Here is a 14,130-nt window from a genome sequence, read left to right on the forward strand (position 1 = left end):
TGATTGATTGATTGATTTAAAAACATTTTTCTGCAGATGAGACCATGGAGATATCCTTGGAGGTGTATGTCAGTAAAGACTCAGTAACTATGCTCAACTCAGGAGAGGATCAAATTGATGACATCTTGGTGTTGCACTTGGACCGAGGGAAAGATTATTTCATCACTGTGTCGGGGAACTACCTGCCCAGCTGTTTTGGAACCTCTCTGGAGACGCTGTGTCGTATGAAGAAACCCATCCGTGAAATTCCCATCACCAAGCTCATCGACTTGGTGAGGGATAAAGTGCAGCTACAAGCTTGTACTAGTAGCGGTTTATTTAGAGGTTAAATCATATAAATGTACTATAAATTAATGATGCAACAGTGTAGCACATGCAAAGTGAAATCCTTTCATTGGGCCATGTGCAGGTATTAGGGTTGTAATGCTGAATGTACTAAGCAAAATTTAGTAGCAGAATTGTGATCTTACTGAACTGAAATGAGATCTACTTGGCATCTCCTGTTTTTGATCAGGAATACTGATTAGTTAAAACATTAATTAGTGTCCTCTCCTAACTAAAATGGTTAGAGATCAGGGATAATGACTGCAATTGCATCTTTTTCCAAAGTCAGGTTCTTTGTTGTACCTTTGCTGTGTTGCCAGATGTACAAAGGGAAACGCATGTAGAGCAAATGGCATACTGTCGTCTTTTTTTTGGTCAACAATATGCACGTGTACAAGACCCAAACTGTTACTATACCAGTGATTCAGAAGTTTACAGAGTGAGGGTGCTCCAACTTGTGTTTGCTCTGGTTGTGTCTAGGAGTAATCATCTTGTGCATGCTCAGCTACTGAGCAGTTTGTAGGGTTGGCAGTTAGGGCCGGAGTATTTTTCTCACACTTTTATTTAGACGTAAGTTACAGAGAACATGTGAGGGATTTATTGAGACAGCAGTCTTATGAGACAGAAACATGAGCTTAGTCTTAAACCTATAATTATGTTTGCAGATCCCATAAAGACTTTTGCAGCTCGAATGCACACACACACACACACACACACACACATACACACAGAGTCATTGCGGATCAGAGAAAAGGAGAGATCTGAGACTAATTCCTAATGAAATGCAAGATTTACTTTCATCTTCCCCATGATTGTGGTTTTGTACTGAACCAGACTGAGAGATTAAAGGCTCAGGAAAACTTTGCAGGTGTTTTGAGTTAATTCGCTGATTAGAGCTCTTCTCAGGTCGACATTTCTGTATTATAAATTTTTTATTCTAATATTTTGAGATACTGGATTTTTGATTTTCATGAGCTGTAAGCTGTAAGGGCCGTTACATTGTCACTTCTGTATGTAAATGTAGACTTTAGTCTTCAGAAGCCCAGGATTGTTCCTGTGTCTTGTTTCCAGATAGTGTACCTATACGTCACCTGAGGAATGCGAAGCAGTACAGATCACTATAAAGCTTTTCCAAAATGTTACAGCATTTTTTTTTGTCAGCATTTATCATCTGCGTTTTTGGCATTTCTCGTACATGCAAATATGAATGATCATGAGTTATCGTTTCTTTCATTTCTGCTGATCTATTTTCTAGACTGGTGAGTGAAAATGCATCTCTTATGCAATGCTTTCTTTTCACTGCTTATCTAATTTCCCTGTCCTCCTTTTTCTCAATCTCTCCTGTATGCATTGTCCATTCCTTTCAAAACAATAATTCTTGGGACCACTTCACTCTCAGGGAGAAGATAGCTACACGGAGAAGGTAAAGCTCTACAGATTGCTGTACTGTAAGGGCTACTGCAGTGTTTTGTCTGTCTTGCTAAATGGCATTTCATTGCAGAATTTGAGACAGTTTGTTTACAGTGCATGCATGTGGTGTGATATTAGTTAGTCATTTCTGTGTATGCATCGGATAACGTTCTTTATGGTTTATGCTTGCTTTGCACTGTCGTCTTTAACACATTCAACGATCAGCGGGCCTCCCACTTTAAGATCAGCTCTTGCTTCACAGCAGAATCAGTGTGTTGTTCAGGCAGCTAAGGCTGTTTGGAGTTTCACTAGGCTCTGCATGTCAGTTTCTAAACAACACTACTGCTATATCTCAGAAGCTCACCAGGCACCGACATTACAATACTTTGTGTGGTGATTAAAGGAATAATGCAACTGGTCTAATAAATTGCTAAGCTTTTGCAATTAGCAGGGTTTGAGATTCTTCCGAGACAGTGTTTACTTTGGGGTTACCAAGGTGTTAGAGTTATCTTTGAAAATATTTTGTTAGGATGGAGCACCATTGGTGTTTTCTCTGTCAGGCCCAGACAACGAAAAAGCTCTTACATGGATGGATGAATCTTCAATTAATTTGCAAGCCCACCAGGCAAGTGACAGCTCCGATGTACTTGCTCAGTCTTATGTTTGGTTTGCCCAGGAATTAATTAACTAGGTTAAAATGTTGTACCAAAAAAATATCACAAGCTAGTTAATCCTAGGATGTGGAACGACTCTGTGTAGCCACTGTGCTTATACTGTCCTGATGAGGTCTTTAATATAGCATGCTGTGTTTGCACCAAGTCTTTGGTTAACATTTTGGTTCCGAGCTGTGGTGCTCTTGCACAGCACATAAAAGATGTTATTTAAGCCTGGCTGCATGTTTTTTCAGTCGACATGCGATTTGTATGACCGTTTTTTGCCTGCACCATTCTGTATTTTGCTCAGTTTAGATAGTCTCTCCAGGATTTAGCTGTTTTGCGATCACAAAATCAAGAAAACTATATTCGCAGGAGCTTGCAATTTTTCAAAATTACGCAGATAATCCGCAGACTTTGGCCAAGACACATCATATAACGTATCACAATGCGCTTTCAGCCCAAACCCTCTTTGATTCACGTGCAACGAACATGAGTAAAACTACTGTAAAAGGTCTTAGTTACCTACAAACATCGCTGTGCAAGACCATGCAAAACAATTTCATGCCAACTCAGGTAGTTTTCCGCAAAAAAACACAAAAAACAACAAAATAAATAATTTTTGGCTGTAACAATCACCAAAAAACGCCATGAAATCCTGTATGGACTGTTTAGAGATTCCTAGTGCTCCTGTCCTTAGTGCTCCTTCAATCATGATGCTCCACATTTTCTCAAAAATGTGTGGCCCAACATTGTACCCTGCTTTATACTTGTCTTACTTAGGAGTGCTTAAAATGAATCTTGGAGCACAAAGAAAAGGGAAATGAGTGAATGTATTCCATTGTTTTGTTTTGTTTTTTACTGTAAGCTCACCAAGTTACCCCCACCCACAATTTCCGTCTTACCAAATCCCACTCACTAGCTAACTCTTATATTATTGTTACCAGCCAGGGGATTTGGGACGAACACGCACTTCCTCCAATAAATGTGAAACAGCACTCTTCACGCCTACCCTCTTTCATATACATGAGGTCAGAGACACCTCGACTGGCTAGTGTTGCTGTGATCAACAGGGGAGAGGGAGATGGAGGGAAAGGAAAGGAGAGAGAGGGAGAGTTCATTCCTTGCAGAGAGCACTGCCAGATTACCTTCCAGCCACCGATGGCTGTGGCATTGTAAAGGTTCAAACTCATGATCTCCTGATGATCGGGCTCTTTTCTGTTGCACCACCAAGTTCCTTTCTAAACCCTTTTTACCTTCACATTAACACCATCTGACTTTTAGAAACTGCCTTTCTGAGTAAAGATGTCCTTGTTAGTTTTAGTGATGGTGTTGAGACTTCTGTGGTTGGACAAAATAATTGCACAATTTTTCAGAGAAGAATAAAGGGGTTTTGCTCTGTGTGCTAAAAAGAATAACTGGATAGCAGATGCAGATATTTTGCTACTTTTTCTCTTTAAATTCCTTTTAGGATTGGATCTGGACAGGGATATGCCTTTTTAACACTGCCATTTTTAAATTCTAAGTGATTCGTTTACAATGTCTAAATACAATATTTCTAGTTTAAAACAGCCCTCCTTCAGTCTTGCAGTCCCCTGTAAATAATGTGTGACCTGCTTAACCTCACTCTAACCTCCTAATGTGTGAAACTTCCCCGCTTGTATTAGTGAATCTTGTCTAAAGAAAATTCTGAAATTTATTAGCAGCACACAGTAAATCAGGTAAAAGCACACTGATTTTTATTCTAACAGGTTAACATTTATCTACTTCTCAGGAGAAATCCAAGATGAACTTTCTGTTGGACAATAGCAACACAGAGGACAAACCATTAAAGATCCCCAAGGAGATCTGGCTGCTTGTCAACCATCTTTTCACCAAGGCCTGTCACCAGGTAAACCACAGCATGTATATTAAATCAACTCTCTAGTTTTTATTTACAAGGTGCCAAAATGTACTGATTTACATTTAGATCATCTAGAAAACTTTTTAATGCTTTAAAAATTACATTCATAATGCTTCATTTTAATGCTAATATAGCTTCTCAGTGTTTGCAGTCATTGCTTTGTGCTCAGTGTTTCTAAGAATTTACCCTCGTACAGAGTATAGTGAGAAGCCATTAGGCTTCTCACCATCACACCTGCTGCACCTCAGTTATCAAGCTTATAGAAAGGGTTTATTCGTTAATCGTTTGTACAAGCAGTTGCCCAAGAAAAAAAGGAAAAAACGTTTGCATCATACTTGTGCTCCTGAGGGTGTGGAAATTTATGCACTGGTAAGAAAACTAACTAATGTAAACCTCGACTTGCTCAACTTGCTCATGGATTATTTTTCAAGGTGGCCCAACAGAAAAGTGTTTGCTCCATCATCGCGAGATTGAATCCCAATGATGCCGCAGACATCCGTGGCCAGGAGCCCAAGAGGGCAAAATTGGCCATGCTGTCAGGGAGGGAGGGATTTTATACTCCCTCCCCCTCTCTCTCTCTCTCTCTCTCTCTCTCTCTCTCTCTCTCTCTCTCTCTCTCTCTCTCTCCTGTCAATCCTCTGTGTGTGTTAGACCACCCCCTGTCGCTGTATGAACAGGAGTTTGAAAAGCTGCAGAGTTGCTTTTTTTTTTCTTTTTCTAAAAACTGTTCACTAGAACAGGGACTAAAAATACCATGGAGAACATTTTGTAAAACCCAATCATTTCATATTATTGACCTTAATTAAAGAGTATGAAAAATGAAGAAAGCCTGCCAAAACAAACCCCTAAATTACCAGAGATAAATTCAATAAAATTCGGACAAAAGAAATGCTGCTGCATAAACTGGCCGGTCTGTCTGTGCATAGCTGTATGTTTATTTATTTATTTATTTATTTATTTATTTATTTATTTTCACCCGATGAAAGTTGGATTATAAATCGTTCCGTTTGTAACGGCATCTTCTAGTGCTGTGCAACACGCCAACATGTCAGCTGACTCACTTAAAAATAGTTTTCCTGTTATGCTGTTAAATAAAGTCTATATTTTTATCAGCACAGACCTGAGTCTAAATCACTTTCCCCCTTTTTTGCCCTTTATGTGTTTTGTGGGCGTGACCAAATTCAAATCGGCTGTGCCTCACAAGCTCCTTTTCATTTATGGATGATTGTCCTTCATCAACATATACAGACGAGTAGGAAGAAAATCAGCGTTTCCAAAAGTTTTTATTTTTGTTTGGCTTACACAAACATTTGCACACAACTGGACTAAAATGTTGATCAATGGGGCCCATTCAGTCAATTTCTGTAGGAACATAGAACAGGGCTGATGATCACTGCTCTACATTATAAGCTTTAAAAGCGGGGAACAGATTACACTCTCACCAACTTTCATGGATGCTAAACAAGACCTTTTGTTGCCTTCACATTCAGGCATTTTTATTGCTCACAGGAGTTTTAGTTACTCTATACTATAGTATAGAAATCTATACTATGACTGGTAATGTCAAGGAACCAATTAAAATGAATAGTAATAGATTGTAGTTGTGGGAAGCCTGTAACTGGAATCAAAGAGATGAAAATTAGCAGTGCAGCTGCAACACAAATAAAAATACATTTTCATCTTCCCCCAGAGCCTTTTTATATACTAATTAATTGGGTCATGTTTTAAGTAAACTTATTATTATTTTTCTAGGAGGACCTTTTCCAGACCCCTGGCCTGCAAGACGAGTTGCAGAGTATCATCGACTGTTTGGATACCAGTATTCCAGACTCCATTCGTATCCTTTTCCCCAAAATATGTGTGTGTGTGTGTGTGTGTGTGTGTGTGTATATATATGTATATGTATATATATATATATATGTATATATATATATATATATATATATATATATATATATATATATATATATATATATATATATATATATATATATATATATATATATATATGTCTCATGGATATCAAACCATTGAAAACAAAACACAGGTTTATCAAGAAAAAATCTTTGTTAAATATTGGTGTGGAACAATTATTCCATTCAGAATCTCTCCAGATCCTTCACATTTCGAGGTCCACGCTGATGGACTCTCCTCTACAGTTCACCCCACATGTTTTCCATGTGTTTCAGGTCAGGGGACTGGGATGGCCATGGTAGGACCATGATTTTGTGGTCAGTAAACCATTTTAGTGTTGATTTTGATGTATGTTATGGATCATTGTCCTGCTGGACAATCCAACCATGGCCTATTTTAAGCTTTCTGGCAGAGGCACTCAGGTTTTCATTTCATTTTGTTGTTTGATAGACTCCATGATGCCATTTATCCTAACAAAATGTCCAGGACCTCTTGCAGAAAAACCACTGTAAAACATTAAAGACTAACCACCATATTTAACCGTGGGCATGAGGTACTTTTCCATATGGCTACCTCTCTCTCTGTGTGCGCCAAATCCACCTCTGGTCCCATTTGAAGTTCCAGTAGTGTCTGGCAAACTAAGACGCTTGAGTTTGTTTTTGAATGAGAGTAGAGGCTTTTTTTTCACCAAACAACTTGTGGTGATGTAGGTGACTTCGGATTGTAATTTTGGAGACTTTTTGGCCACTCGAACCATCCGCTTCACAGTACGTTGAGACAATAGAGACACACGTCCTCTTCCAGGTTGGTTCATAACATTTCCAGTTGACTAGAACTTCTTAATTATTGTGCCATTTTCTTGTAGCCACTTCCAATTTTGTGAAGCTCGACAACCTTTTGCCGCACATCACAACTATATTCTTTGGTTTTACCCATTGTTATGAATGACTAAGGGAATTTGGTGTATGTGTTTCCTCATATTTATACCCCTGTGAAACAAGAAGTCATGGTTGAACAATTTCCTGTTCCTAGTCACCCAGGTGTACTAAAAAAAAAATTAAATATCAATGGGAATATACTTCTCATATGAATTCATGGAGGTGCCAATAATTGTTGCACACCTATATTTAACAAAGATATTTTTTTTTGGATAAACCTGTGTTGTGTTAGTAATTGTTTGCTATCCATGAGAGTAGAGTATTTTTGTGAATCTTTTGGTTAAACTATAAAGACAATTTTTCACAGCCTTCTTTGCTCATATATTTCTGAATGTGTTTCAGATAAAGCATGTAACATGTTTTTCTTTAATGAATACAAATCTATAATCGTTAGCAAATTTCTGTGTTAGAAGAGGAATAAAAGACTTCATGCCGTTATAGGAAAATACTTTAGGGTGGTAACAGTAACTCTGCTTTGTGTTGGTATGCAACAATCCACTCCGTTATTGATATCTTTTCTTATAACAGCATGCCCCCATGTGGTTTATTTGTTATAAATCTCAGTTTTATTTCTTGTACTGCGAAAAAAATAGTGATTGTAATTAGAGGTGCACCGATGTATCGGCCGATATTTTAAAAACATCCGATGATCAGGGCCTATAGAACCTGTCAATCCAAATAGGCTGGGAAAACACACTGAATTTGTGCTGTGTGTGAAGACGTTGTCTCTTGTGTGGAATGACGACAAAACTGCAGTTTATAAGCTCTACACTGCTAAAATTTTACACCGCATGCTGCAGCAGAGCAGAAGCAGTGCGTATTTTTTCTGGTGTGCATGTTAACCAGTGCTTTTACACTAGACACAACAGCAGTGAAGCTGGATTTTCGGCATCGTGTCTAAATTTCTTTTTTGCCGAGCTGCTCGAGCTGAATTAAAGGGCCAGTACACTGCTGAAAGATTTAAATTAGGATGAGTTGACAAAAAAGTATATATTGTACAGAAAAATATATTTGTAGGGTAGTATACATCATATCCAGTTAATGCTAATATATATATATATATATATATATATATATATATATATATATATATATATATATATATATATATATATAAAAGTTTATATTTTATGTTACCAGTTTGGTGTTCAGTGATGGAAATGCTTTTGTTTGTGGTGATTGAATGTGAGACTAACTGGAGGTTTTTTAGAATTCAGTCAATTAATTCTCTTAATATGAAATAATAACATTCAATAAGAAATCTTAATTAAATCTTCAGAATTTAGTTAATGTTAATTAGAGAAATGTGTTTTCTGTTTATGAGACCAGTTACTGTGAAACAACTTTTTGAAATGGAGGGAATAAAGTTTTTATTCGCATTTCTTTCAGAATTGTGGAATTAATAATTATTACTTTAAAAGAAAGCATAAAAGGCAGAACTATCAGCTGAGAAATTTAGTATCGGTGCATCTCTAATTGTATTGTGAAGGTAAGATCGTCGTTGTTCTTGTACGTGTCAGCTGATAGTTAACTTTCTCTTTGGTAGCTACAGCCAGTGCAAAGCATGCAATTATGCATCCATCTGTTATACAAATTAGTTGTGTATTTGGATTCCAGTATATTTCAAGTATTATAAATAGTCAGATGATGCTTGCGGTTATAAAATTGCCCAGGGTGTAAAAGTGCTCTGCTTAAACTGTTCTCTCCCACAAGATTTAATCTGCACTCTAACCTGGCTGCTTCTGTGGTATTTTTCTTTCTTTATTTTTTGACAGAGATCCCTGAAGCTCTTTTATTCCTTTTTATAATGACTCAAACTACTTCAAGGAGACACAGTACACCCTCTGTTTTGCTCTCTTTCCTTGTCTTTACTGCTTTATTTTCTCCTGCAGTCTGTCACTGTGCACTGCCACAGTGGCGCTCTCAGTCCAATTTGTCCTGCATTCTTCAGTTTTGTTAAATGTCACCATGGTTTTCCACAAATTGCCAGTCTGCTCTGTGTGTTTGTATGCGTGGGTGTTCAGTTTGTATTTGCACCCTAACTGTGTGTATCAGCTGGCAGCAACCATTCAGTAGCCGAAGCACTGCTGATCTTCTTGGAGGCTCTGCCTGAGCCCGTGGTGTGTTATGAACTCTATCAACGCTGTCTCGAATGCTCACATGACACTCGTCTCTGTAAACAGGTACACAGACACTCTAGAAGAAGAGCTTTGAAATACATATTTAAAATTAATCTAATTGACTGTAGTCCATGATGGTTAAAACAATACTGATTTATTTAAGATAAGCCACTTATGACGAATCATTGTTCAGTTTTTAAACGGCTGAATTTGCAGCAAATTGGCAGTTACGAATGATATTGCACTATATGTATATGACGGCCTGGGAAACCCATTCTAATGGACGTTTTATGTTATATGAAGTTCTGAACGCTGTGGAAATGTGTTTCTCAACCAGAAATAAGGTTATAGCATTTTAAAGTCTGTATACTGCCAGAAGCCAAAAAGGGGAGAAATTGCTTATAAAGATTCCATTCTGACACCAACGAATTGAATTGTGTATGTAATAAATAAAATATATACATAAGAAATATTATCACTATCTTAATACAAGTCTTTATTTATAGCCTACAGCTGTCTAACCCTTCCAGCTGTCATTCCATGTTTATTAATAATAACAATAATAATAATAATAAAACTAATAATAACAATAATAATATCCTTAAGTGAACTTTTAAAAAAAAAAAAGACAAATAACCTTTCCAGTTTATAAAATTCATTATGTTTACATTATAAAGTATATTTAGACTCCTCAATAACGTTAATAATCCTCATTAATGTTATAATGTTCTGTAACCTCTCTGTATCATCTGAGTTAGAATTATGTTAACCTTAGTTAAAGTATCATTTAACAGGAGAAGGAATCAGCCATCTCTTCATTTGTAATGTATGTTTTGTCATTTATGTAATCTTTAGCAAAACAACATAAGTGGCAGTTTATCAGAGATTATAAAGCTACAATGGAAAACTCGGATCACAAGACATCATCCGTTTCCACTCTTTTCCTTTTTTTTAATTTTTTTTTTTTTATTAACACCTCTACAGTGTAATTGCCTGTCTGTGTGTTCATGGAGAATTTGGCAGCTGATATTTAGTTAGTCTGGGCTAGTTAGACAACTGAATCAACTGCAGAATTGAAATAACAACTTGATTAAAACATGGCATTCCCTGTGTGAGAAAAGCACAAATAGCTAGATGGCTGTTAAACACCTTTAAGCAGGCTGATAGTTTTGCAGCCATGTTTATTGCAGGCGAAAAGGCACAGGAAAGGTTTAGTCCCGATATATTTATGGTTTCTTAAATACAGGTATCCACGTGTGAAAACCTGTCATTTTTTGGCTGTTGGCCAGAATTCAGCCACAGAGATATCTGACAAGTTTTCCCAGATTGCCAAACATGTGTGATGATGCGTCCCCTGTTCCGAACATTCCAAGCTTTCCAAACATTTCCATGTTTTATGGATGCCGTTTACTTATATTCTTATTAATGGATTTTCATTTGTTTGCTGCCTTTGATTTTTTTTTTTTTTTTGTAATTTCGTAATACAAACCTATACATGCTTTCGGTTATTGTGGAAATGCTTGGCACGTTGTTCGTGATTCTAAATGATATCATGGCACTGTTGGCCTGAGTGGATAGAGTGGTTTAGTTTCTCTCCTTCTTTGTGCTTGCCAAGTGAGGGAGTCGTAGATCTTGTATAGAGAATTAAGCAGTTAGCTATCATCTTGGCTCCTCTTATGAAAAATGGGTAGCAGCTTAAAAAATGAGTGGATATCCAGTGTAAATAAATAATCTACTGTATATGTACACATGATTATAATTGCAACCACACGCAACGTACTATTGACTGTATAGATATGGCCTCAGATTAGGTATGGACATAGAGTTGGAAAAGGGATATTTGGACTATATATCAAACATATGCATTGACTTGATTCTCTTAGTGTTTAAAAATGAAATAGAATAAAATAAAACTAATTGGCTATTCTTCCCGTTTTTTGTTGTTGTTTGTTTTACAGATAATATCACAGCTCCCCAGAGCACACCGCAACGTGTTCCGTTACCTAATGGCCTTCTTGAAGGAGCTGCTGAAGCATGCGATCGACAACAACCTCACTGCCAACCTCATAGGTCAGTCAGTAATTCGCCCATCTGTGTATCCACACTAACTATTCAAAAATGTTTTTCATCTTCATTTCTGTTTCTCATTCTTCATTTCTTCTTCCAGCTACCCTCTTTGCAAGCCTTCTCATCAGGCCTCCACCAAAACTTTCAAGCAGACAGACCTCAAACGATAGGCAGAGGGCCAATGATTTCATCTTAGGCTTCCTAATGGGCAGTGATGAAGACTGAGGAACTCTTCAGAGATCACGGGTCATAAACGCTCATCCAGGTGCAGGTGGTGCCCTAGTGATGGCAGAGAGTTTAAGTGCGTGTGTGTGTTTGTGCACTCCTGTATGCGAATTATCATTAGCACTATCATACCTATTTGGAAAAAATGGCAGCATCTCTTTTGCACAAACGCTGCGATTGGCTTTAGTATTCTTTTTGTTTATTAGAGCATTCTCCATTGTTAAATGAAGTAGTTTCAGGTCGAACTGGTGTCGCTCTGAGAGTTCCGTATTATTTGGCCTCGAGGCCTTTATGAGGATTTATGTATGAACCCTTTTTTTTTTTTTTCTTTTTTTTTTTTTTTTTTTTTTTTTTTTTTAAAAAGATGTTTCAATTTTATGCCAAAACCAAAAACTGTTATTTTTGTGTGTGTGTTTGTGTGTAACATGCATCAGAAGAGAGCTTGTACACTAAAATACAAATAGTAAGGAAACTTTTGACGGATTTCAACAGTGTTGAGGCACCTTTCATTTTTTTGCTCCAATCCAGCTATTAGTGGACTGTGTAAGTTTACCATGTAACTAGTGAGAGACTAGTTCCTCTCAGTTTGCTATTAGTGGGTGGGGTTATATTATTCTTGAAAGGTGACTTTGACACTCTTATGCCTTTTGAAGCAAGGCTTTCTGTGGCAGTGAACCTGAGTCACAGTGGTGTTTATCCGTTGTAGTGTAAACATTTATTTATATATTATATGTTCTTTTGCTATATCTGTTGTTTTCTCTACCAGTCGACACTGGGGATTTCTCAAAGCTCAGTCAGATTCCCTCTTCAGTCATATACATGGGAATTTTGTTTTAGACCCACCTGTCCCGGTTCATCATGTTTAATTGTCAGTGCCGCTTTAATGCTGTATTTCAGCATTTTCTGGACAGTGCTGCTAAAGTGCTATTAAACATTGTGACAGTGAGCGTGGATCTTCACACTGTGGTTCAGCAGAACACTACACTCCAGAGTGCTGTGGAGTATAGCTGTTTGACAAATGTTCCGCATGTTTCTGATGGTTTATTCGAAATCCAGCTATGAGCTTTCTGGTTTTCAAAGTCATGTCTACTTGATGTCTTACCTGATGTAATTATGTACTCTTGTTAATTAATGGGTGTTTTCTGCATTGTCTTCTCTTTTAACGCTGGTGCAAAATGTCTCTGCTTTTCTTCTGTTGATACTGTGTGTGCAGTAACCTAAACCATGCATAACAATCATTACTACATAACAGTCATTAGGGGGAAGTTTCCTTTTTTCTTTTGTGCCCTAAATAGAAACGTTCACACCCTAATAGCTTTTAGGGGCATTGCTTGATCATTTACATATACTGTAGATATAGTTCACGAATCCATATAAGCTACTATCTTTATCAAGGCCTTTTTCTGTATTTCAGTCCATACTAAAAATCTGAATTTAGGTTTGTCATGAAATATTGTTTACAAATATAGCTCCTAATCATGCATGCTGTTAACGTCCTAACCAGAGGTTTACTGAATCAGTGCATAATTATGTTTTAAAGATGAAGATGAAGAGGAAATTAGGAGAACTTCTTTGACTTTACTTATATATACACACTTGGTATAGTTTGGTTAGTCAGTGGGTTTGTCCTGTGCTGTCACATATACGGATTACAGGTCAGATTTTATGCAACATTGCAAAGTCAGAGTATTCTGCCATTTCACATAAGTAGAAACCAACTTGAATAGTTAAACCTGTTCTCCCGGAATTTAACCATGCGAGACACTTGTGGTATGTCAGCTATGTTAAGAACAGGAAACTCTGCATTGAATACATCACTGATATTATCAAAAGGATACTATTAGAGGTGAAACTTTGTCTTTTTGCCCTACTTGTTTCCACGGCTCAAATTTCCCTGAAGTCTTAAATGAATTTACTATAAAAGTCGAGTATCCGCTATTGCTGTCTTCAAAGGCTCTTATCATTACACTGTAAAAATTAGCATGGCCTAATGCAACTAGATTATCTGCTCTCACATTCAGCTACTTCAGACACAGTCATGCTGATCTCTGCTATCTGACAAATTATCCATGTCTGGCATTTTTTTAACACTGTGTCTGTGGGTAGATTTAGTCACGCACAACACTAGGCCTCTTCTTTTGTAACTTCCTCTAAAAACAGCAGTCATAAGTAGATTCCTGGAAAGGGCCCAGCACTCAGCTTCTGCTTTCCTCAACAAATTCCTCAGAATTGCATGCATTGAAGTCTCGGGAAGGAGACGCTCTAGTGCTCAGTCATCTGAGATTTTAGATGAAAAGTTCATTCAATGGAAGGCTGCTCGCTTCTATGATGTCTCCATTCATCTTCATCAAGATCCCTGGGAAAATATAATTGGAGGTGTACTGCCTTGTATTGTCCCTTGTCTTGCATCCTATTTCTGTTTTCATGCATTGGGTTCTGCACTGGTTTGTCTTGTAATTTTGGTACATATGCAACTGAACACTTGCACATCCTTCAGTTTTCTCCTCTTTTTTTGGTACTTTTAACTTATTTAATGGAAATAAAATACTGAAACTTAACATTGTGGTTGCTGAAGT

The 14,130-nt window shown here is 37.3% G+C and overlaps 1 protein-coding gene across 3 annotated transcripts in view; it reads left to right on the top strand.

Moving 5' to 3' along the window:
- The window catches only part of ocrl (OCRL inositol polyphosphate-5-phosphatase), a 33,156-nt gene extending 19,044 nt beyond the window's left edge, over nt 1–14,112 (top strand). For 2 of the 3 annotated variants that reach the window (XM_017474476.3, XM_017474478.3), the window contains exons 18-24: nt 37–272; nt 1,724–1,747; nt 4,162–4,278; nt 6,043–6,127; nt 9,198–9,325; nt 11,221–11,332; nt 11,430–14,112. In XM_017474476.3, the coding sequence (XP_017329965.1) occupies nt 37–272; nt 1,724–1,747; nt 4,162–4,278; nt 6,043–6,127; nt 9,198–9,325; nt 11,221–11,332; nt 11,430–11,554 (827 nt within the window). In that variant the 3' untranslated portion in view covers nt 11,555–14,112. The remainder of the gene's footprint in view (nt 1–36; nt 273–1,723; nt 1,748–4,161; nt 4,279–6,042; nt 6,128–9,197; nt 9,326–11,220; nt 11,333–11,429) is intronic. The other variant, XM_017474477.3, reaches the window with a different exon arrangement.
- The last annotated feature ends 18 nt before the right edge of the window (nt 14,113–14,130 follow it).

The sequence above is a fragment of the Ictalurus punctatus genome, chromosome 8 (genome assembly GCF_001660625.3).
Source record: "Ictalurus punctatus breed USDA103 chromosome 8, Coco_2.0, whole genome shotgun sequence".
Lineage (NCBI taxonomy): Eukaryota > Metazoa > Chordata > Actinopteri > Siluriformes > Ictaluridae > Ictalurus > Ictalurus punctatus.